Consider the following 22,343-nt stretch of genomic DNA (forward strand, 5'->3'; position numbering starts at 1 on the left):
CCACACACACACTCACACACAACAAATGATAGAGACTCGTCATTATGAAATATAATCAATAGTTTTTGTTTTGTCAAAATGTATTGTACTATTTCAAGATTCGATTCACATTTCACTAAAGTTGGTTGAGCCTAATTCAATGTTTGCAACTCAAATAGTAAAAAGAAAACGATATTTTTGTGGCATCGTAATACATGAATCCTCATTTTTAGAGAAGATAGTATCATAGGACAAGTACAAAAAGGCGAAGAAACCGTACTTGAGTCTTGTGACGAGTCCTTTGTTTGGTCATATAAACATGTCAATGGTCGATGAGTCCCCTTTCTACTAACATGCAATAATACCACATTTGCTTTCATAAATCTAAACTATACATTATACTATTCTTGTGTCACAACTCAGAACTTATATATTTTTTTTTCTCATTCTTTTTCTTTTTGCTTTTGTACCTCCAATACAGAATCCAATGTAACAAACACCAATTAATCACTCACACAACCCAATAGTATCAAACCAATTCAACAAAAAAAAAAAATATCAAATTGAAATCTCCCCGCAATTTTTTTCTTGTTTGACAATACAAGTTTTTTTCTTATATTATATACATTACGTATCAACAGAGATATTTGCTTTCAGACCTACTTGTGATCAATGGTCCATGGTCTATAATGAGATCCCTGAACAACCAATTTTTACTAATTACCTCGCAACCTCGAGTTCTTCACCAGCAGAACTTCTTTCTCTGCATCATATTCCTAACCATTAATACATAGAATACCGACTTAGAAGGGCAGCAAAACTAGCTACAGAATGACACTAACCCGGTACTTAGCTTCCTCTTGCCGGTCTATGTAACTCAAAAGTTCATCTTGCCTCATTAAAGCCTCATGCAACGCCTGTTCATCAACACCCATATTCGGTAATAATAAGGTTTATAATGACTCGTTATCAGTACCATTCAAGGTTTAGAAACAGAGTTTCATACCTTTTTCGTGGTGATGAGCTCTGCTTCTAGTGCATCCACGCGATAAACAGCAGCATTCAGCAACTCCTCTTTCTCGTGAGGCATCTCGAATTTCCTCATGCGAAGAGTTTCTAGCTGTTTCTCAAGATCCCCGAGTCTGCTTAAAACAGAGGAAATGACAACCCTTTCAGTGATCGTTGAACGAGAAGGTGAAGGTGGACGGGATTCCCTTGCAGTATGTTCATCACACAGCTCAGCTCTAGCGCTTGAAGGATGCAACTGTGAGTTTTCTTTAGTCAGTGGCAGAGCCAGAGACACGAGTGTGAAAAAGTTCATGAAGAACACAGTTAGCCAACTCCTGATATGACTCACCAATCCTATTTTGCCCAAACTTGATGTATATTGCGGACCTGCAACACGTTCCATTATATTATTACATGCTGTTTCACGTCCGTAACCTCCAAATGTCCCACCGGTCTTACCTTCAGAAGCATTTGACATCTCTTTGGGCTGCCAAGAAACATCCACAACTATGTCCACCATTGGTACACACTCCTCATACTCAGATAAAACAGTAGGACTTGTGTTACCATTGGCTTTGATCTATTAAAATAAGCATAATAGCATATCAGGTCCTGTATAAGAAATTAAGAACTAAGAACTTCTACGTATTTGATGTCACTTTTGTACATGAGAACGCTTACAGTTTCAGTAACAGGAGTCAACTTGGGTACATGATTGTTCAAATTTGTTTTCGGTGAAACCATCTCTTCCAATTCAGACCCTGACTCTGCTGTTGATGGGTCACTAACTTTCATCTGAGCCAAGAGAGGAGAGGATTCTTACAACCTGATAATACACCCAAAAAAACATAGAAAACCTTATGTTGAAACTACCAAAAGACCTTACCCCAGAATCAGTTGGCATATCAGATGAAGATATTTGAGAATCACTGGTTAGGAACGCACCAGCATGCCTACAGAACGTCCCACCACTGCGACCCATCTGCATGAAGACCGAGAAATCATTAGAGTAACATATATGTATCCTTTATATTTTGATTTAATATAAGCATAACAGAAACATAACGAACAATAAGATGTGGAATATTTAGACACAAGCACTCCACCTTTAATATCTCAGGGTCTTTCCACGGTCCTTTATCAGATCTCATACAACCTCCCTGATCTGCACAAGTGCAAGTACCACCGAGAAAATCTGGCAGCTGGCTGAACAAGTTCCAAAATATGGTCAGATACTCAGATGTTAAATCATATTCCAAACGAAACATTGAAGACAAACTGTCTACCTGGCATCAATCATCTCAAGTAATTTTTTCTGGTACTTGTTGCCAAGGACCTATTCAGATCACATTGATACAATTAAGTTTTTTTTCTACAGTTAAAAGTGTAAAAGTGGATACATAGGAACCACGGTTAAGTTACATGTATTTTGGAGACAGTCTTTGGATCAAGAAATGATTTCACCGTGCCCCAAAGTAGCTTAAAACCAGAGCCGGCATTGATGATAAACATACGATGAAGAGTCTGCACATATGTCATATCACATGTTATTAAAACAATGCTCAAAAACAGGTTTTGCTTACAAAAAAATCAATGGCTGCCTGACAATACCTCAGGGTAGTTATCACTATCAATCTTTTGCAGCTGGATTATGAGATCTCGAGCAGTTTTAGTGAAATTTTTTAAGCCCTGCCAATATATTTCAGACGATTCAGTAAGCATAAGGAAACCTACACATGAAAAAGGTTCCAGAATTTGGGTTAAAAATGTACCAGGCCTTGGACATCTAGGATAGTTGTACTGGAGTCAATGTGTCTCTTAGCAGCAATGCAGCAAGCTGGGAATTTGACAGTAATAGTTTTCTCAAACTCTTTAACATGATATCTCAGGTATCTTTCCAATGTAGTGACTTGCATGAGTTTGCTTGCGTCGACTTTTCCTAATCTTTCAATGTAAACAGGTCTTCCTTCCTTATCAACACCATGATATCCCTGAGGGTAGCACTTGAGGACTTCATCCAATTCCGGAAACTCAAATTCCTGAAGTGAAGGAACTTAGTCAGCAACTATCTGCGGGTATTGACACAAATACTTTTGCGCAACACACGAAAATGACAACTTTATAGTACCTCCAAGATAGTGTCAGTGCCAAAATCCCTTCTCCATTGGATCATGTTAGTCCACATTAACTTTGCTTTTCCAAGATCAAATTTCCTAGCAAACAGGAACCTGCAGAAAGAGTCATGAAAACAAACAAACAATGTTCTCTCTACTTCATATCAAATATACTTATAACACAATGAAACACGTCCATGATCTCAACATCGACATAAAACAGTGATTAAGTAGAACACAAGATGGATTAAAAAAAAATGGAAACCTCAACATCATGTGATAATCATCAAGGCTAGGAGGAAGCAAATGGTCAGAGATGAGTGAGTGTCGGAAATCAGAAACATATCTTAATTCTTCAGCATCATGTATGTCTTCGAAGGTAAGAGAGAGTGTCCGGTCAATGCTTCTCCCCCCCCTGCTGCTGCTGCTGCTCCCTTTCCTCTTCAGGGAATCTCTGAATTTGCTTTTGGAAGAAGATGATTTCTTCCTGAAAAGACCACCAATTCTAGCTTTCTTGTCATCCTCTGAAACTTCCAAATCTGACTTCTTTTCTCTTTTATCACCACCACCATTGTTTGAGAAACCTTCAAAACCAGACAAAACAATAAATAAGGTCAAAACCATCAAATAAAAATGATAACTTTTATAGTTTTGCGAGTGATGAAAATCTCCACTCTCAAAAAACCAAATCGGAAGACTTACAAGGTCTTGTGAATCGATCGAGAGAGCCCGACATGAGGAGAATACTCAACTTGTGTGAACTCCAAAAAATAAAAATAAAAAATCGAAACTTTAGAATTTGGAGAAAAAAAAAAAAAAAAAAAAAACTGAAATCGGAATTGAAGGAAAGGGATGGGGGGGGGGAAGATGAAGAAGTAACTGAGGAATTTATTACTATTAAATTTATGGTTTTTCGTTTATGCGAATGTGAGAAATCAATGTTAGCAGAAGTAGTAATCTTCACGGCCGCCGGGAAATATCGTAGCCATTATTAATGTTGAGAAGATTCGAATATTTTTTTCTATTTTTTTCGTCTGCCTCTTCGTTATTTTTCACCTACAAAATTATTTACGTTATCATGACACGTGGCGATTAGTTGCTCGATCATCATGTGAAACCTCCTCTTGGCGGGAACTCGCTTCCAGTTATTACATCACACGTTAATTCGGTTTATTCTGTTTTTTTTTTAGTATTTTCTTCTTCTTCTTCAAATTGAGAGTTTAGTAGTATTCCTAGTTAAATTATAAATCAGGGTCCAAAAGGATGATATAAAGTTCTAATTAATTTTTAGTTAGACTATTTTTTTTTGTTTATGCTTTATGCATACAAAAATACACAGCACCATAAAATCAATAATTATACATCCGGATCCGGTCCTATTTCCGATGATCGGCTTATGATTTTTTTTTTTTTGTAAAGACAAATCACAAAAGAACCTTCAATAATTTTTTTTTTTTTTTTGTCAATCAAGAACCTTTAACGATTATGATTTTTTATATATAATTAAAAGTAGAGTAGGATATTTTAGAAGATCAATAATGTAATAAAATATGTACACATCACGATCACGCTACATACATTTTTGTCCGTTGTCATGAGAATTATTAACTAAACAACCAGTACGTGCACAAGTGTAGATAGAGTCATAGAGAAAAGTATTTTACAATCTCTCTCCAGTCTCCATCATACCAGAGAGATATTTTTTGTTTTTGTGGAAGCCTTTCTCCCACCCACTTGATCTCAAACTTCTGGTAGCAATGGCTTCTTTATTATTTACTTAAAATCATCCTAATATCAATTACCTTGCTTGGTCTCCGAAAACACACACAAAAATTAATTACTACTTCTGTTTGCGTATTTAAGCCAATTGGATGAGCTTTGTATTACAGTACCTGTCATGTGTACTTCCTTAATTTGCGTTTTGCCTGAAACTGGCCAAGCTTGTCTCTCCACTCAGCTGCAATGCAAAATCAATGGCAAAATCGATCTTTGATTTCTTGAACGAAAAAAACATAAGAAACTTTCACACACCATTATTTTCTCAATGAAAAACATGGACATTTTCACCAAACAGAGCGCAACACTGCATTATAACGGGGAATATATGCTTCAAGATTAATGCATATGGGAAGGGGTGAGAGCAAAGCTTACCGGCTTCATCATACCGTTCTTCATCAACAGCTTGCATCATGTTCCTCAATAAATCAAACTCTTTTGTATCAAAACAAGGCTGACCATTTGGCCTAATGCAATGAAAACAATGTTACTAAGTTTGTTAACTTACCAGCAAAAGAAAGGATCTTAAAATGACTAATTTCACATTTCAACCTGTCTAGTTCGGTGAATAATAAACCATCTGAAGCAGGTGTTTGCTTTGATAGCTTTCCCGAATCAATGACTCTCATTCCATCACTATAAGCTAGATACTTGTTAACTTGAATAGGTACCTAAAAAGAGTGAGTATTGACACCATTTTTCAACAGTTAATACTCGGTTAAATATGATATCATGAAGAGAACTCTTGTGTGATTGTTTCTCTTCAAAAGAAAGTTTGAAAACATGGTTATAACTATACCTTGCATCTAACAGCTATGTTAATTGCATCTGAAGGACGGAGATCGAAGCTAACACACTCCGACTTATTACCACCAACCTGCAATCCCATCATTCAGAGCAGCCTTAGCAATACATTACGGATTTTAAATTTCAAAAGAAAACATTTGGAAGATGCATTCCTAGGCCAAAATTGCAAACCTTTGAAAGGTATAACTCTGCAAAATATGCCTCGTGTACTCTTGTGGTAACTCTAACAAGCCTAACCTGTAGAAAAATAGTTGGAACTTCTTCGTATAAGAAATTTGTATCGCTAAAGGGAAAATAATAGGAAAAAAAAAAGAGGGACAGAGGGACCATAACACTTACCTCGTAACCCATTTTTTGGACCATCTCCTTTACCACTTGGTACATAGTGGGTCTTGCCTACACAACCAGTAACCAAGAAAATCCATAAACCTTCTCTTCATAACTACTCTTGACTGATTCTAACAAAACCATAATACAATAATAATAAAACCATACTATTTGAACATTTGTCAATGCTGCCATGAGTAACACACTAGGCATCTCCACTGCAATGTAAAAAAAAAACAGAGAAAAGAGATTCAAAAAACGGGGACAAAAAAAGCTTGCAAACGAAAGAATTGAGTCTTGATATCACATACAGACGATAATAGGAAGAAGAAGACCAGTTCCATCTTCCATTTTGAGCACAATAGCAGAGTGTGGAGCATAATTTGGAAGATTCCCTCCCTGAGGATTGTTATGGACACATCTAAGTTGCCTACCATCCCTCATCTTCACCATGAAACCATCTGGTCCACTCTTTACCTCAACTTTACATACAAAACAATACATTAACAAACATACAAGAAGAGGATGAGAGTGAACTCATGGTTTAATTACTGATTATTAACACCGCGGGATTACCAGCTTCCAGTACACTAGAGTTGACATAATCATCATCGTTCTCGTTGAAATTCTCAGCTGTGCTTCCGGTACCATCAGAATGCGAGCTGAAAAGACATTTTATACTCTTACACCTCCCAAGACTTACTGTAGCAACCTGGGACTTAACATTTCTGGTCTGATTACCACCCCAGAATTGGTTTCTGAGCAACCTAGGTTTGGAAACAGAGCACTTGACAAGTGAAGCAGAAGCAGAGACACTCAATTGTCTGGGACGAACACTAGGGCAAACAACCGGTGTCTGAAGCGACCTCATCTCCACTCTGTTCGTGCAGAACCCAGAAAAAAACGAGGACTCAAAATGAAAACTTTTCGTATCCAACACTACCAACATCACCAAAACCCTAACTCGATTTTCAAAATCACAAACGAATTCCAAAAATAGTACTAACTACTATATTTGCTAGAGAAATCACGGATCAACACAACAACTTAACGGTCAGGGGGGAAAAAACAAACGATCGGTGTGTTCTTGATCAAAAGAAGTGAAAACTATAATTTATTTATATCATCTAGTAGCTGAATTGACCAGACCACGCAATCGCATAATATTCGTTGAATCTCTCCTTTGTAATTGAAAAGAAAAAACATAGGTAGTGAGATCTTCTTACCTACAAATTCGTAAGATTCGATTGGATGGATCAACAGAGAACTCTAAAAAGAAGAATCTCGCACAGACAGATCAACAATAACAGAGGAAAATAAAATAAAAAGAATCTCTGTGACTCTGTCAAGTTTATCGACTCTCATGTTTGCTTCAATTGACGAATTTACCCTTTCACCGATGTTTTGCATTTGCTTACAATAGGTTCAATACATGGTCGTGGAGAAAGGATAAAAATGAGAATTCCGATGTATAAGCCGTGAATGGTGACGTAAAAACTCGTAAGAAAGAAACTGACAAGTCATCAAGTAACAGTCACCGAATAAATTAAGCCTAAATGGACGCCACGTGTATGGCGCCTGTGTCAGGGATGGTTATGGATAGGGTTGTTAATGTTGATGTGACACTAGTGGGATGTGTAATACTGTTTTCTAGCTTTGGTGCTACGCCCATTTACATATATAACGGCCCAAGATTTTCAGTCCGTGAGGAGTGACCGAGTGAGGTTGATCATCAGCCTCCACGAGAACCACGACCGCAAGTACTGTATGTATTGATATTTAAATGCGTTTAATGCCACATTTCTAAATAAGATAATTTCAATTTTTTTATCTAACATAATTGATATATTTTTTTTTATCTTGCATAATTGCATAATTGATAATAAAATAAATTTATATAACTAGATCACTTTGTTTAGCTCAATTCCTTTCTCGGGTGCACAACACGACACACCTCTTCGTATACAGACAATCTATAAGGACAACCTTTGTCGCCACTGTACAAGGAACAGTACAAAATTCTCCAATTCAAAAAACAGTGAAGATAGATCTGTGAAAGTGTTATTTCTGTTTAGAACAAAAACAATTAATGATTAATCCTCGTCTTCATCACTACCATAGTCTTGGAATAAAGACACTAAACTGGTTTTAGCCACACCATTGCTCTTCTTCTCCTCTGGTTTTGCAGAACTTGGTTGGGATTGCTTCTTGATGACTTTTATGTTGAACAAATGTTTGCTGGTAGCTTGTTTCTTAGGCTCCTTTGGTTTATCTGATTGAAAAAAGGAGATTCCCATTAAAGGTTATTCAAGTGAAAAAAAAAAAAGAAAATCAAAGTCGTACACTTCAAAAGAAAGATTGATATAACCCACCTGCAGAAGAACTAGTCAAAATATCTGTGGGGTTGCTTAGACTTTCCTCTGATGCCTTTCTCTTCTGTATTCAAATTAAAAAAATTAACAGTTAGTCGTGATTCAAAAACAAAATCAACACATGGTGATAGAACGAGACAGATACACATACCTTTGAAAGATCTGAAGATGATCCTTTCTTCTCCTTATTAAGGCTGGTAGAACCAAAGCTCTCATCATCATCGTCATCAAAGTCGTCATCTGCAATCCTCCTAATAACTTCTTTTTGTTTCTGCATTTCAGATGAAATAGGAAATATGAATGAAGTTTAGCAAAGCTTAGTATCATGTGAGAACCAACATTTACACAAGAATGATATGAAAACTTACACCAAATATAGACTTTATAACTGCTTCATCTTCTTCTTCTATTCGTTTTACCTGTCAAAAGAAACATAATTTATTGCCTCAGTCAGCGATAGAACTTAACATATCAATAATCCAGAAGAATTTTATGAGAGAGAGGTACACTACGATATAAGCTGTGCAAAGAGCAGCAAGATGGCTTGCTTATTAAGAACGACGAAATTTGGAATTGCTGTTTCTTACTAACTTAAAAACTCTTATGTCTATTAAGAAGCAACAGAGCGACAGGAACATACCTTTTCAGCACCTGTTCTTTGCAAGGCCTCCAGCATTGCATCTACGCTCACATGAGCATGTCTAGTCTGCAAAAAAAAAAAAAAAAAGTAAATCAGTACAAAAAACTTATCCGGCAGTGTAACCAAAAGTATCTGTGATCAAAAAAGGAGAAGATACTAAAGGGCATCAGTCTCATACCTTCATAGATTTCATTTCATCAAGTGCAGCTATAATGTCCATTTCTCTTTTAGAGTCCAAAGTTCTGTTCTCCAAGGATTTCATCGCATCCCCCATCTCCTCAGCATCTCTTTTCTGTTTATCCTTATCAACCTCCTGCACAGACGAAAGCAAAAGTAAATTAGTAGACATCAGTATCGGGTTCGTAATCCTCAAAGCTAAATGTTCTGAAGTCCTTACCTCATCTTCAGCACGCCAGGGTTCATAATTACGAGATGCCCCAGATTCGACAATGTAATCAGAATTCTGTGGATCCGTCTTCATTGTCAGCTCTGCAGAACACTTGGTGTGCACTTGAAGTAGAATCGAAATATTTGAATCCCAAGATACGTCTGCATATCAGGGAAAAAAATAAACCTTTTTATTAGAATAAGCCACACAAATAACATTATGGTAAAGGCAACTCAAAATAGCTCAAATTCTCGAAACCCTAAAACCCCAAATCTGAAATCGTTTTCAAGATAGGTTGAAAAATTAACGAACTGACGACAATAATCTCGATATTTCTTTCACTGAAACCCTAAAAAAAATCAGATGAAACTCCTAAGCATCCGTATCAAAAATTTACACAAAGGTTACGGCAAACACATTGAACCTAGAGATCAAACCAAAAATCGAATCGAATCGATTGAATTACCTCGCCAATGACGTCTTCTTTACGGGAATTGAATTTGGTTCCCTTGTAGATATAGTTTCCTCAGGTACCGCATCGGACACTCATTGGAAGCATCATACGAACCTTGATCTGCTGGTTCTTCGGTCGCCGGACCCTGGGAATGAGCTTAGGATCGAAGTCCGGCGGATAATACTTGTTCAGCACCTTTCGTTCTCCCATGTCTTCGCCTCTTTCTTCTTCCTCCTCCTCGAGCTTCTTCTTCTTCTTCTGAGTAAAATCACGGGTAAAAAGGAAATTTCTCTTTTATGGATTTCACGCTTTCGTTTCTGTCTCGACTTCCTTGATATATATACCCCGTCCGAAGCACCGCTACGAGAAATCGGGTCATGGGCTTGGGCCTGAGTTATCGGGCTGTGTTCAATTTTGGGCTAATATAAAAGAGTCGACCACAATTACCGGGTTATGCGTTCGGGTCACGGGTAGCTCGGATCATAATGATATTTTTTCCTTTTACCATTTATCATAGTAGTTACAATGTTTGATCCGGATGATGGGAGAAGCACAGCATGACATAGATTCTTTCTTGCAAAGAGTCCAATTACTTTGTGTACTCAAAATCAAGATATAGTGGTAATATCTTTATGCGAGGCTGAATTCATGACAGCTAAGCAGCGAAGTAAGCGATTTGGCTTCAAGACTTGCTTAGTAAAATTACAGCATCATAAAATAAAAAATTTATCATTCTTATGGATAATAAGTATGCAATAGCCTTAATGAAAAAAACTAAACATATACACCAAAGATATCACTTCATTAGATAATACATTGAAAACAAATAGGAGTTGAACATGTTCCAGGAGTAGAGCAAAAGGCGGACGAGAACATACTAACGTAGACACTTGGAAGAAACAAGTTCAGAGAAATGAATGAGTTCATAGGTATTCAACACTTGGAAAAAGAACTTTTCAAACTTAAGGGGATAATGTAAGAGTATTCTTGAAGATAGTTTGAGTTAGAAGTTATCCTAATCCTACCGAACTATGGACTTAAGATTAGTCGATCTAAGAGTTATCACGATATGTTAAATTACCTATTTTGAAAATGAAATTGTCTAAATCTTTCTCTATATAAGGAGATGTAAGAATGTTTATGAAGAGGTTGAGAGATTAAGAGATTGTGAAAGATTTTAGTTGTTGAGTTATTTTTCTAAAATTTAATAAAGAGATGAATTTTTTATACAATCTTTGTGTTCTCTTGATCTTTCTTTCTACACTAAACATTCTTGACCAAACTAGCTGGATACGAAGTCCATCACCTGTTTTTGTCTCTATTTGACACTTATTGTTTACAGCTAGCTGGTCAATTCAAAACTATAGTTCACTGTTCTTTTAGATTTTTCTTATAATCTATCTCACCTCTCATTTTGAAAATCTTATCTCGAGACTCATATGATTTAGATATTTCCACAGTTATATCATTAGCATTTATTTTAGATAGAGAAATAACGTGCACAAGCCGATTACATCTACTGCATAAAACCACAATTCTTGACGAGTTAACCAGAAGCTTCTTCCAACTCCGGTGCAGGATCAAGTCTCACCGGAGAAACCAAAGGATCCTTCACAATCCGTCGAATCTCCGATTTTTCACCCCATAAGCTATACTTGAGAAACGCAACCACAATGCCACCCACAAATTTCCTCATCTCACTCTTTTTTCCTTTCCCATTCTTACACATACAACCGGCCATAAACCCGACAAAACCGGGCAAATCATCGTCCAACATATCCATATGTCCGAAATCCGCAGCCACGAAGTGAGATTTCGTCGCCTTACACTCTTTGTAAAACTCCTCATGGTTCAAGTCCGCTGGTGCGCATGGCGGCATCACGTTGTTCCTCTTCGGTCCGAGTCCCGTTCCCACCACTGCAATCGGTATGTCCAGCTCGAACGAGTCCGGTTCATAGGTTAAGATATGCGGATCTGTTCTCATGCATTTGTTGGCTCCTGCTACTGGATCAATTCCTATTAAAGCTGAAAATTTAAAGGACGGGGCTAATGTTGCGGCGTGGCCTAACGCAACAGCAAACGCGGTTTTCCCGCCACGGCTGTGTCCCACGAGTGCGGTGTATTCGCCATGAGCGTTTACTGAACTTGGGAGGTGAGCTTTGAGGTTCTCTGTTGTCCAGTTTATAACACTTCCAGCATCGTCCACTTCCACTTGCCCTCCCGGCGGCATTAATTTGCATAACTATCATTTCCAAAAATATGTTAACAATTTATACAGATTCACCTAACAAGCAACCTCAACTATTCATATGTTCTTTATTTAATTGTAGTAATAATAATGTAAAAATAATTACCTGTGGGGCAACAAGAATGTAGCCATGAGAAGCGACGTGGTTAAGAAGGTCAGAGTAGAAGTAGTTGTGGAGATAAAAGCCATGAAAGAATAAAACGACGGGATAATTTCCGGCGACTGTTGGGGAAATGATTATCACCGGCTTTGGTGGCGCCGTTAAATCGTTTCCAGAAGGATCCGCCGTTATCACGATTGTCGGAAGGCTGCCCATCTCAAACGCAGCTGGAGTTGCCACCGAGAGAAGCGTCTGACTGTCATGATCATCTATGGCCTCCATTTGTATCATTATTATAAAAGACTAAAGATAGAGAGAGAGTAGTGTCAAGATTTTACTATGTATGAGTATTTCGAGATCTAGCTACTTGTTTGTATATTATATAGATGAGATTTTTCTTATCCTTTTTCTTTTTTATGTGGTTATCGGCTTCTCGTAATAAAATGTAACAAATTATTTTCATGAAAACGATAAATGCATGGGCTCCGCATACATAAAAGAGCACGTGTTGATTCCAAAGGTTAAAAGTTTGTTATAAACTTATAATAGTGTATAGTGTGTGGATACAATAAACTAGGCAAAATTATTGAATCACCCAACAACAATAAACACATGCCAACAAGAGGCAAGAGATGATGTGCTGCTGCAGAATCATGAGTTTGTTAATTAAGAATGATTGTAAATTTGTAATTTAGTAGTGTTAAGCATAACCATTGTATTTTAACAACAAAATAAAAGACTCTCAGAAGTCAGAAATCCGCAAACTCAGAAGAGATGGTCACAACTTCGATTCTTACGGCTCCTTTAATGGGCACAAGTCTTTTTTTTTTTTGGAGTTTGAAAATCAAGAGATATTTCATCCTTTGGTTGATTGTGCTCATTCATTAAATGTGGCAGATAGATTTTGGTAACAAGTCGTCAAGTCGTATCATCTTCTGGATAGATTCATGTTTGGAAAGCTTTTATTCTAACTGTAATGAGTGATCTACATCTTTTGCTGTCTCTCATGTATTTATATTCTCTGGGAAGATGTATCCTTGGCAAGCCCTGTTCATGTTAAGGTTAGAGAATTTATTTGCTCCAGTCACATTCTAATATTATTGCTGGGTCGATAACTATTTCCTCCAGGAGACCTCTGTTTTCTACCCTTGAGAATAGGTGTCTTACGGAGAAGAGCATAAATGGTCAAGACTTATCGTCTCAATTGCCAACTATTGAGGTCTATGTTACTGGTTGCTTCTCAGGAACACCCATCGATTTAACCAAGACTCTGCAACTTGGTTTGAGAAAGAAGCAGAGTAGAAGATTGGCATTAAATTCAATCCCTGAGTATGAAACTGCAGAGCCTCAGAAAGACACCTCCTCTGCACTTGATCTTCAGGTAACTTTCAAGTTGTCATTTGCCATGATTAAAAGTTCTTCTTTCATTGTTCTAAGATATAGCATATGCCTGGTACAATCCTCTTTCTTCTCAATGCCTCCCAGTTTTCTTGAACATTTTGTATTGTGTTCAACACATTAATTGCTATCCCTGATCGAAAATTTATATTTCATAACATGTTGGATCCTCCTCTTTCCCCATTAATTACATGTATGTTGGTAGTTTTATGAAGATAGAAGTCATGTATAAACTGGAGTGGGCGAGTCTCCCCCTGATGGATTTAGCATGTGGCTTGGACACAGTTTACGACTGAAGAGATAAATAGAAATCTCTCATTTGCCTCTAAGTTCTTACCCTTTGGTCTGCTGTTTCTATGACCCACATATCTTTGTCACTTACACAATCCCCCAATATTTGCTTTGTTGTAATGATGTGATTTAAAGTCTGTTGCATTCATTGGGGATGGATCATTGAAGAAATTATCACTCTTTGTATAGTGAGTATCATTCCTTTTGTCTGTAGGCAACAGAGTATGCGAATTACAAAGAGGATTACGAAGGAGACATGTATTGGAGAAGTGAGTGCATAGATGGAGAGATGTCATGGTTTAATGCAGGTGTAAGGGTTGGTGTTGGGATTGGACTAGGTGTCTGTGTTGGACTTGGGATTGGTGTCGGTCTTCTCGTTCGTACTTATCAATCAACTACCAGAAACTTCAGGAGGAGGCTTCTCTAGCTAGTTTAGTAATGTATCCATTAGCACCTTTTTTTTACCTTGAAATTTTGAAAGAATCATCTTTTAAAAACCGTTTGGGTGTGGATATTTTGGTATTTGTTTTGCTGTAAATAAACGAGTGAGAGTATAGCTTTTTTGTATTCAGAATTCACTGAGTTTTTGGCTTCAGTGCCTTTGAATATATTTGACTTAAACTATTGATTCTCGTTTGTAGTCAATATATGCCAATAATAAGAGTTACTTTTTCTAGTTTAAACGGACAACCATCATGATCCCTGCAAAAGTGGTTTCAATCATGTACATGTAAGAACAGAGTAAGAATTCTTATAACTCGTAACCATGAAATACATGTTGTACTTATTGACTATTGAGTGCCAGACTCACTACTCATCATCCACAAGAATACAAGATACAAAGAAAAATTAAATATCTTCCACTTTCACAAACTTGCTGCTCTGCCTTTGCAACATAAAAGTGCGAACTAACTCTTGCCAACACATATCCTACTTATGCAATCCTTCCCTTAATATTCTTCCGTTGTTCATAAGCTCTCCATGGTTTTTTCAATACATGAATCATTATTTTCCAAAATCTAGGCCAACAACAAGTCTACACAGTTTTCTTGTTCTTCAGTTGTTAAAGAGAATTCAGAAAAGCAAAAGACTGCAGTTTATCTAGAACAAAAAAGGATCCGTAGCCAACCTTAAAAACATTCCTCCTCGTTATTGCAGATTGATCTTTCACATTTGAGCCGATGGATTCCTTTTGCTACTTTCTCGTTTGTAAGCCAAAGTATTATATAACGGACAGGGGCTTGCTCACTTAAAATGGTCTCTAAGTACAAGCAATTAGGACAAGTAACAATCAGACAAAAGTCATCATAAGTGATAGGCTAACCAATTGAAGGAAATTAAAAACCTTATCATTAGAGGATACACGGACCAACCTCTTTACAACTCTTCAGGTTTATCAAGATGCATATGAAACAGCAAGTATCAGAGAGTAACAAGACACACAGTCCGGAGGGAAGGAGAAGAGCCGGGCCAAGAACAAAACTTAACCAATTCCGTACCATCTCACATCCTTCCACGAAACCAAAAACTGTTATCTTTTTTATGAAGGGTTTTTGACCTGCCAAGCAAGCGCACCTGTCATGGCAAAGGTCAGATACATCATCCCCTCCTTACTCTCTCTTGTACATCTGTTTCTGGTCAGAATGAAAGACCAAACATAAACCTCTGGAAGCTGTGTAAAGTTTTGTCAATGAGGGTTGATTAGAGTATCAACTAGAGATGATAATATGATAATATCATCTAGAGATGATACTTACATCAACGAGAGTTGATAATCAGATCATCGAGAGAGATGATATATATGATCTGATCAACGAGAGATGATATGATCAGATCAACGAGAGTTGATTGAAGCATTATCAAGAGATGATAACAAGATCAACGAGGGTTGATTGGAGGATCATCAAGAGATGATATGATGAGACCAACGAGAGCTGATCATAATACCAACGAGAGACGGGATTTCATCGCATCCCCCATCATGATTGGAAGACCAACGAGAGATGATCATAAGACCACAACGAGAGTTGACTGAAAGACCAACGAGAGACGTTGATTGGAAGATCATCGAGAGATGATTGGAAGACCAACGAGAGATGATCATAAGACCACAACGAGAGTTGACTGAAAGACCAACGAGAGACGTTGATTGGAAGATCATCGAGAGATGATAAAAAGACCAACGAGAGTTGATCATAAGACCAACGAGAGCTGATCATAACCAACGAGAGTTGATTGGAAGATCATCGAGAGATGATAAAGAGACCAACGAGAGATGATAAAAAGGCCAACGAGAGTTGATCATAAGACCATCGAGAGATGATCATAAGACCAACGAGAGTTGATCATATGTGTTTTTGTCCATGCGCCTCTATATGAATGCGTTATACCTACAAGACAGAATGCGAAAAAGAATGAGTCATCCAAATCTAACCAGAAGATTGAGAAACAAGGCATAGACAAGAATGTACCTCGATGGACAGGCCTGAAAACTCAACAATCCATCCCGAATAAGCGATAAGGATCAGCGTCACTCCTGGATCATCCGAACAAGACAAGCCAAACCATAAAAATAAGATCATCGGTTTAGATAAGGAGATATAAAAGGATAGTCATATTAAGAAAAGCAACAAAACAGAGACATCTACAAGATCCTTCTAGAGCGTTAATTATATATACCAACGACGGTTGATGAATGATGATTGGATCAACGAGCCTTGATTATATAGATCAACAAGGGTTGTTGATTGGATCAACGAGGGTTGATGGTGTTAGAATCAACGAGGGTTGATGATTGGATCAACGAGGGTCGTTGATAAGTATCGATGAGGGTCGATGATAAGTATCGATGAGAGTTGATGATTGGATCAACGGGAACTGGTCAGGACATGTTTGTGCCATGCAAATCTCTACAAGAATACCAAAAACAAAACAGAGTTAGAAACTTAAGACTTCATACGGACGAAACACAAACCAGAAATCGGATACTACATGATAATATGTAAGCAAAATATCCGAATGATATATATATGCGTAGATAACAACGTACCTCGATGGATCGATCAATCGACGCAAAAGATCAACAACTAGGGCTAACCAGCAGAGATCAACGAGAATTGAACAGATGTGAATAAATCGAGCAAAACCCTAAAGAGATGATAAAGAGATTAGAAACATAATCAAAGAAAGCAATAAGAATCATCGACATGCAAAACAAAGAAAAAGGATACAGAAGCTATGAACAATCATCAATCACATTTTTTTCATATATATATACAGAGGGGGAGCAAAACCCCAAACCGAGCCGGATTGGGATTTCGAATAGATCCTACGGTTGTTAATGGTTTTAGTATAACGCAATCGACGGTGCAGATCATGAATCACAAAATATAAAAGACGGTTTTATAAGTAAAGGCGGTTAGTTGTATGTTCTAGATGGTTAATCTATATACACTAAAAACCATTCTGTGTTCCAGAAACTAAGAGAGCCAGAAGGAAAAGTTCTGAAGATGGATCCTAGTTCAAGTACCAATGGCTCCACGTTTAAGTCTTCTATGAAAAGGCACTTAAGTTCCGTCAGCACCAAGTGGAGTAAACCCTTAGCCAGAGATTCTACATCGAAGAAGAGCTTTTGGTCCAGACATAGTAATAAAGGATTAAGTCATTCTTCGTATACCTCTTTTCTTTTATTCTGTTTTTCCATTGTTTCGTGGGGATAATGTTTACCAATGAGAACAATCAAACAAACAGAATGCAGAAGAAAAAACAGGATTGGCTAGATCTGTCTGTACTAAGAGTCACTACTTCTCTACAGAAAACATGAGACAGATTCTCCACATCATTTTTATTTTATTCTTTGCTCAAAAAGGGTTGTCCATCTTCTCGACTACGCTTTGCAATCCTGACTTGTACGAAGGATATAGCAGTTTCACTCCTAGTTTGTTCTTCATGTGTTGGTTACGGACTCGCTTTTCACCTCTCAATGAACTCTCCTCCCGAGACTCATACACAAATGGGAATGGTTTTGTTTCTATAGTCCCTGGCCAACGTTTTTCAATCAACTCCAAGGCATATTCAAACACCTCTTCTCTTGGTGCTGGATCGTCATCGACAACATTGTAGATTTCCCTGCAATAATGGTTGGATCATCAACCTCAAAAAAAGAAGGATCATATTTGATCTCAGAAACTGGACATGAAAAAGGGATTAACCATAAATATATACCCTGATGATGGCTTTTCAGTGGCAGCTTGAAGAGCTTGGCATATATCTTCAACGTGGACTCTTGATGTGAATTTCCGGGAGGCTCTTCTCTTTTGACCTTCAGATAAACGATCCCGCTTTAACAAGGTATCAATCGCACTGCAGCAAGAAACATTCATCTTGAGAAACAATTTTCTAAAGCCTAAGTAGGCAAAGCACAAGCAGAAAAGCTGTAAACAACCTTCGACCAGGTCCATAGATACCCCCAAGTCGAAGGATTTGAGTCGAAACACCAAGCTCACGACCCAAGCGTAACCATCCTTCCTCTGCAGCTAACCTCAGTTTGGCTGACTCAGTTTTAGGATTTGGAGAATGACTACAATAAAAGACCTTTAGAGTCACCATCTTATGCTTATTATGAAATAGAAGAGATGAAATCTGAAAGAAGTAAACCTACTCTTCAGCAACCCACGCACCACCACAATCTCCATACACACCTGCAAGCATCATCTTTTTACTCAACTAAAACCAAGGAAAAGACTGAACAGAAGAACGAGAGAACTGTAGATTCCTGTCTACTGTGAAAGCAAAAAAGCATTGATATAACAAGGAAAGGGAAATACTTGTTGATGAGAGATAACAAAGCCACTGAAGATTTCCACCTGAAAGCTTGTCTCTGACAAGTTCTACATTCCGCAACATCTTTTTTACAAATGATCAAAAAGATAAGTTTTTGTCAATCAGGAAGAGATATCAAACAATAAAAGCTGTTGAAAGAAAACAAACCGGATCACCAATGTCTGCTAAAGGTGGAATCGAAACGAGCAGGTGAGTGTACTCTTTCACTGAATCTAGCAAGCTCAATCTGATTTAGTAGGAAACAAAAAAAAAAAAAAGAGTTCAAGACTCAGTTTCAGAGATTACCACCAGGAGAAACTGCTGCGTAAAGAACAAACACTTACTCAGTTGAATCTGCAGAAAATAAATTAAGATCAATTCCTCTCTTTTCCCATTCTTTCTTCTTCGTATCACTCCTCCAACTCCCTGAAACCAACCTAAAAACCTCACCATTATGTTCTAACAAGTATAGATTTGATATAATCATAATCATATATGACCCTAGAGAAGTTCATATCAGACCAGTCTGCTTCTTTGAGCTGCTGCGCGAAAAAGCCTCCGACGAATCCCATCCCGAGAATGAACATACGCTTCCGGGACTCTGAATCTATTTCACCGGATCGAGAATCTCCGATCGCTGACAATGGCAGGGATAAGATAGCTCTCCTACGAATTGAAAAATCAAGTGGTCTAGGGGTTAAACGGAGAGGAATAAGCTCCGGCGATAAACCTGGTAACTGAAAAACCGCCATTGAAATCGGAGCACTGATAGCTCTGAGGTCGTCTTTCGTAACGCAGTTGACACTGACTCGTAAAATTACATGCCGTTTTGAGTAGCACAGTCACAGTAAAAAGTCTAAAAAGAACGAGCTTGTGCGCCGTTTGGTTTTTAAAAATTAGAACAGTATGCCGTTTCTGTTATCCAGTGAGAACTCTAGACAGAGGAATCTTGAAACATACAACCACAAATCAAGAATTTAAATTGAAACGATGGTCACACTTGCAAGTATCCTTTATACCACCGTGAATCTTATACACACATATCAATATTTTTTTTGGCTTACGAGTGTACTATCCACAAAAAGCAACCCTAGACATCTACTATTATATTCCACAGAGAAATGGGTGTATCATGCCTAAAACTATAAAAATGCAAAAGCACATTTTCTTGTGCTTCAAGAATCATGTCCTTTGTGCTAAGAACCGATTATATCAAACAACAAAGTCATGTAAGTGGTGGGAATTGGAGAATCTGCTTTCTTGCTGGTTGCTTCCGCCAATGTAACGGTAATCATCGAGACCAAAACCTTGATAGTTCATCAGAGTGTCGTAATCCGCTGACCGGTTCATCTGTTGTTGTTGTTGTTGTTGTGGCTCATCATCATTGCCTGAAACACGATCCGGTTTGATTTCGGATGAGAAGGCAATGTTTGTTGTGTCTACAGATGAATAAGCGAGGTGGTTGTTGTTGTTCTCTTGCTGCTGCTGCTCCTGCTGCGACGAAGAGTCTTCTTGGTTAGTGCTGTTGGGTTCTTGAGATGATTTGGAGATTAGTAACTCAGATTCATCACCAAATTCTTCTTTATACATCTCTTCTATCATCGGTTTCCATAGACGAACTCTCGCGTTTATGAACCAGTTGGCAACCTAATTGGAGAGCAGATAAACCAGAGTGACTCAGAGCAGAACACACAAAGAGTGAAATTTTAAGAGACAAACAAAAAAGCAGGGTCTTACCTGGTTTTTCGACAGTCCGGTCTGTTTCGCAAGCATGATTTTCTCAGATTCTTTAGGGTATCTACAAATAGAAACACATACGGATAAAGGAAATATTTTGTAATGGGAGATTGAAAAGTTTGTGACTTGTGAGAGAAGAAACACATACGGATGAAGGAAATGTTCGAAGAGCCAAGCGCGAAGAACAGAGACAGAGTTTTCAGGAAGACCTCTTTGAGGTCTCCAAGCGGGTCGAACCATTCCAAGCTGTTGATGCAAAGCTCTTTGCTGTCTCAACCGTTGATCTAAATACCTCAGCCTTGGTATTCTCTCTCCTTGTTGATCATCCAACGACTCTCCTCCTTTCTCCCCAAGTTTGTCTCTAATAATCTGAATCTGTTCCTTTATCGCATCACGAAGAGCGCGGAAATGGCGAGAGATTCTGTTGAGAGCGACTGATGTGTAAGGCTTAGCTGATCCAAGTCCTGCTACTATCTCAAACGATGAAGCTAATGCTTCCATTTGATGGTAATATTGGTTATATCTTTTATCTACCTGCAAAATCAGCAGCACAAACACAACAAGCAAAACATTATCATAAACTCCCTCAATCCGGAATCCGGAATCCAAAATCAATCGAAAAAAGCAAAACATTATTTGTCATGTTCTAACAAACCTTAACTGAAACAGAACCGAGCTGAAGAATTGAAGAACTAGTTTTAAAAGATGTAAGTTAGTTACCTCATCAACCATTGTCATAAGCTTGTTCTTCTTGTTCTGAAGCTCCTCACGTTCAACTGTAGATAACTCAATTGATTTCCCATTAGAATCACTCGATAACTCGCCACTGCCTCCTCTGCCTATCTCCTTGGAACCATTGTTAAAGTCGTTAACTTTCATCTTCTTGTTACCGATTTGGTTTAGTTCTTTCTTGACACTAACCACTTCATCAAGCAAACCCTGAGCAGGTTTAAGGTACCGAGAACGCAAAACACCGCTCATAAACCCTCCTGATGTCTCGTTATACCGATAATTGTTGTAGAAACCATTCCCACCATTACCAGCATAAACAGAGGAAGGATCAGATTGACCCAACAACAACATCTCTTTGCTCTTCACACTCATCTCATCCACATTATAAGTTGACGTTTCCTTGACTGAAGATAGTGACGGATTCTGAGTAAAACCCAACTGGTACTGATGATATTGAAACGGAGGAACAGAGATCTGAGTGCCGAGACTTAAAGACAGTCCTTGACCATCGTGGAAACTTAAATCGCTGCTCGAAACGGCACCGTTTACAGTTACAACGTCTCCTGTGGTGGGTGGGATGAAAACCATCTCGTTACGAACATTGTCACCGCCGGTGACGGTGAAAGAAGCGGCGGCAGAGGAAGAAGAAGCTTGCTGTTGTTGTTGTTGTTGATGGTTGAGAAAGATAGGTTCTTGCTGGTAACAACCGACATTACTTGTGTAATAAACCGCCATTGTTCTGTTTCTTTAAAGTTTTATTACAGTGAAGTTGTGTTGTTAGTTCGATGAATTTGGTCGGGAAATGAGATCCTGCAAGAAAAAAAAAATTAAAATACAAGAGGAAGAGTCGTGTAAGGTGTGGAATTTTTAAAGTTTCTGATGGGAATCTTAAGAGAGGTTAAAACATCGTAATCATTCACACCAAACATTTTTTTTTTTGTTATCAACAACAGTTTCGAAAGCAACCAAACAGAATCGGACCAAAAAAAATTTTCCGAGGATTAAAGTCAAATTGTGGATAAAAAGCAAATGTTTTTCGTAAAGAACTGAAGAAACCCAGAAAAACCCAGTTCAGGAATTGTGTAATCGTATAGGAATACTCGATCTATGCAGGTGAATTTTGGGAGAAAAACCAAAAAAAAAAAAAAAAA

At 37.9% G+C, this 22,343-nt stretch overlaps 5 protein-coding genes, 1 long non-coding RNA gene and 1 pseudogene across 10 annotated transcripts; all 7 read right to left on the minus strand.

Annotated features, from left to right (window-relative positions):
* Positions 416 to 4,117, minus strand: LOC104740661 (phosphatidylinositol/phosphatidylcholine transfer protein SFH4-like). 2 transcript variants are annotated; one of them, XM_010461335.2, is made up of 15 exons: positions 3,997 to 4,117; positions 3,804 to 3,862; positions 3,367 to 3,685; positions 3,116 to 3,215; positions 2,760 to 3,026; positions 2,599 to 2,676; positions 2,410 to 2,511; positions 2,274 to 2,323; positions 2,094 to 2,193; positions 1,874 to 1,969; positions 1,669 to 1,782; positions 1,447 to 1,567; positions 986 to 1,374; positions 822 to 896; positions 416 to 742 (listed from the first exon to the last, which is right to left on the minus strand). In XM_010461335.2, exons 2-15 carry the CDS (start codon positions 3,835 to 3,837, stop codon positions 722 to 724), a joined length of 1,866 nt encoding a protein of 621 aa, XP_010459637.1. In that variant the 5' UTR covers positions 3,838 to 3,862; positions 3,997 to 4,117; the 3' UTR covers positions 416 to 721. The 2 variants fall into 2 exon arrangements, with proteins under 2 accessions (XP_010459637.1, XP_010459636.1); XM_010461334.2 differs by lacking the exon at positions 3,997 to 4,117 and having other exon boundaries at positions 3,804 to 3,927.
* Positions 4,622 to 7,358, minus strand: LOC104740662 (bifunctional nuclease 2). 4 transcript variants are annotated; one of them, XM_010461336.1, is made up of 10 exons: positions 7,238 to 7,358; positions 6,588 to 6,889; positions 6,323 to 6,493; positions 6,180 to 6,229; positions 6,024 to 6,080; positions 5,856 to 5,921; positions 5,677 to 5,754; positions 5,430 to 5,548; positions 5,253 to 5,344; positions 4,622 to 5,058 (listed from the first exon to the last, which is right to left on the minus strand). In XM_010461336.1, the coding sequence occupies exons 2-10, from the start codon at positions 6,880 to 6,882 to the stop codon at positions 4,997 to 4,999; spliced, it is 990 nt and encodes a 329-aa protein (XP_010459638.1). In that variant the 5' UTR covers positions 6,883 to 6,889; positions 7,238 to 7,358; the 3' UTR covers positions 4,622 to 4,996. The 4 variants fall into 4 exon arrangements, with proteins under 4 accessions (XP_010459638.1, XP_019090793.1, XP_019090794.1 ...); XM_019235248.1 differs by lacking the exon at positions 7,238 to 7,358 and having other exon boundaries at positions 4,622 to 4,903; positions 4,994 to 5,058; positions 6,588 to 6,882; XM_019235249.1 differs by lacking the exon at positions 7,238 to 7,358 and having other exon boundaries at positions 4,622 to 4,907; positions 4,994 to 5,058; positions 6,588 to 6,882.
* On the minus strand, positions 7,914 to 10,075 carry LOC104740663 (annotated as a pseudogene).
* Positions 11,220 to 12,577, minus strand: LOC104740665 (chlorophyllase-1-like). Its single transcript, XM_010461340.2, has 2 exons — positions 12,220 to 12,577; positions 11,220 to 12,107 (listed from the first exon to the last, which is right to left on the minus strand). Exons 1-2 carry the CDS (start codon positions 12,502 to 12,504, stop codon positions 11,412 to 11,414), a joined length of 981 nt encoding a protein of 326 aa, XP_010459642.1. The 5' UTR covers positions 12,505 to 12,577; the 3' UTR covers positions 11,220 to 11,411.
* LOC104740666 lies at positions 15,895 to 17,135 on the minus strand. Its single transcript, XR_760207.2, has 4 exons — positions 16,952 to 17,135; positions 16,582 to 16,811; positions 16,374 to 16,438; positions 15,895 to 16,292 (listed from the first exon to the last, which is right to left on the minus strand). It is a non-coding gene; the product is annotated as an uncharacterized LOC104740666 (long non-coding RNA).
* On the minus strand, positions 17,552 to 19,550 carry LOC104740669 (protein YeeZ-like). The gene is made up of 8 exons (XM_010461343.2): positions 19,246 to 19,550; positions 19,068 to 19,160; positions 18,892 to 18,970; positions 18,729 to 18,807; positions 18,563 to 18,602; positions 18,347 to 18,481; positions 18,127 to 18,264; positions 17,552 to 18,030 (listed from the first exon to the last, which is right to left on the minus strand). Exons 1-8 carry the CDS (start codon positions 19,473 to 19,475, stop codon positions 17,763 to 17,765), a joined length of 1,062 nt encoding a protein of 353 aa, XP_010459645.1. The 5' UTR covers positions 19,476 to 19,550; the 3' UTR covers positions 17,552 to 17,762.
* On the minus strand, positions 19,706 to 22,328 carry LOC104740668 (BEL1-like homeodomain protein 10). Its single transcript, XM_010461342.2, has 4 exons — positions 21,181 to 22,328; positions 20,609 to 20,994; positions 20,461 to 20,521; positions 19,706 to 20,370 (listed from the first exon to the last, which is right to left on the minus strand). The coding sequence occupies exons 1-4, from the start codon at positions 21,925 to 21,927 to the stop codon at positions 19,936 to 19,938; spliced, it is 1,629 nt and encodes a 542-aa protein (XP_010459644.1). The 5' UTR covers positions 21,928 to 22,328; the 3' UTR covers positions 19,706 to 19,935.

The sequence above is a fragment of the Camelina sativa genome, chromosome 14 (genome assembly GCF_000633955.1).
Source record: "Camelina sativa cultivar DH55 chromosome 14, Cs, whole genome shotgun sequence".
NCBI lineage: Eukaryota > Viridiplantae > Streptophyta > Magnoliopsida > Brassicales > Brassicaceae > Camelina > Camelina sativa.

Excerpts from the sequence above, each read along its gene's own strand:
- LOC104740665 (XM_010461340.2), bottom strand. The coding sequence starts at position 12,504 with ATGATACAAATGGAGGCCATAGATGATCATGACAGTCAGACGCTTCTC. Across the intron at positions 12,108-12,219 it reads ACATTCTTGTTGCCCCACAG|TTATGCAAATTAATGCCGCC; the intron begins GTAATTATTTTT and ends TGGAAATGATAG.
- LOC104740662 (XM_010461336.1), bottom strand. The coding sequence starts at position 6,882 with ATGAGGTCGCTTCAGACACCGGTTGTTTGCCCTAGTGTTCGTCCCAGA. Across the intron at positions 6,494-6,587 it reads CTCTAGTGTACTGGAAGCTG|TTGAGGTAAAGAGTGGACCA; the intron begins GTAATCCCGCGG and ends TTGTATGTAAAG. Across the intron at positions 6,081-6,179 it reads CATTGACAAATGTTCAAATA|GCAAGACCCACTATGTACCA; the intron begins GTATGGTTTTAT and ends CTGGTTGTGTAG.
- LOC104740669 (XM_010461343.2), bottom strand. The coding sequence starts at position 19,475 with ATGGCGGTTTTTCAGTTACCAGGTTTATCGCCGGAGCTTATTCCTCTC. Across the intron at positions 18,603-18,728 it reads TTGTTATCTCTCATCAACAA|GTGTGTATGGAGATTGTGGT; the intron begins GTATTTCCCTTT and ends TGATGCTTGCAG. Across the intron at positions 18,265-18,346 it reads ATCTATGGACCTGGTCGAAG|TGCGATTGATACCTTGTTAA; the intron begins GTTGTTTACAGC and ends TTCTTGCTGCAG.
- LOC104740661 (XM_010461335.2), bottom strand. The coding sequence starts at position 3,837 with ATGTCGGGCTCTCTCGATCGATTCACAAGACCTT. Across the intron at positions 2,194-2,273 it reads CTTGAGATGATTGATGCCAG|CCAGCTGCCAGATTTTCTCG; the intron begins GTAGACAGTTTG and ends GAACTTGTTCAG. Across the intron at positions 1,970-2,093 it reads AAGACCCTGAGATATTAAAG|ATGGGTCGCAGTGGTGGGAC; the intron begins GTGGAGTGCTTG and ends GTCTTCATGCAG.
- LOC104740668 (XM_010461342.2), bottom strand. The coding sequence starts at position 21,927 with ATGGCGGTTTATTACACAAGTAATGTCGGTTGTTACCAGCAAGAACCT. Across the intron at positions 20,995-21,180 it reads TTATGACAATGGTTGATGAG|GTAGATAAAAGATATAACCA; the intron begins GTAACTAACTTA and ends CTGATTTTGCAG. Across the intron at positions 20,522-20,608 it reads TTCGAACATTTCCTTCATCC|ATACCCTAAAGAATCTGAGA; the intron begins GTATGTGTTTCT and ends TTCTATTTGTAG.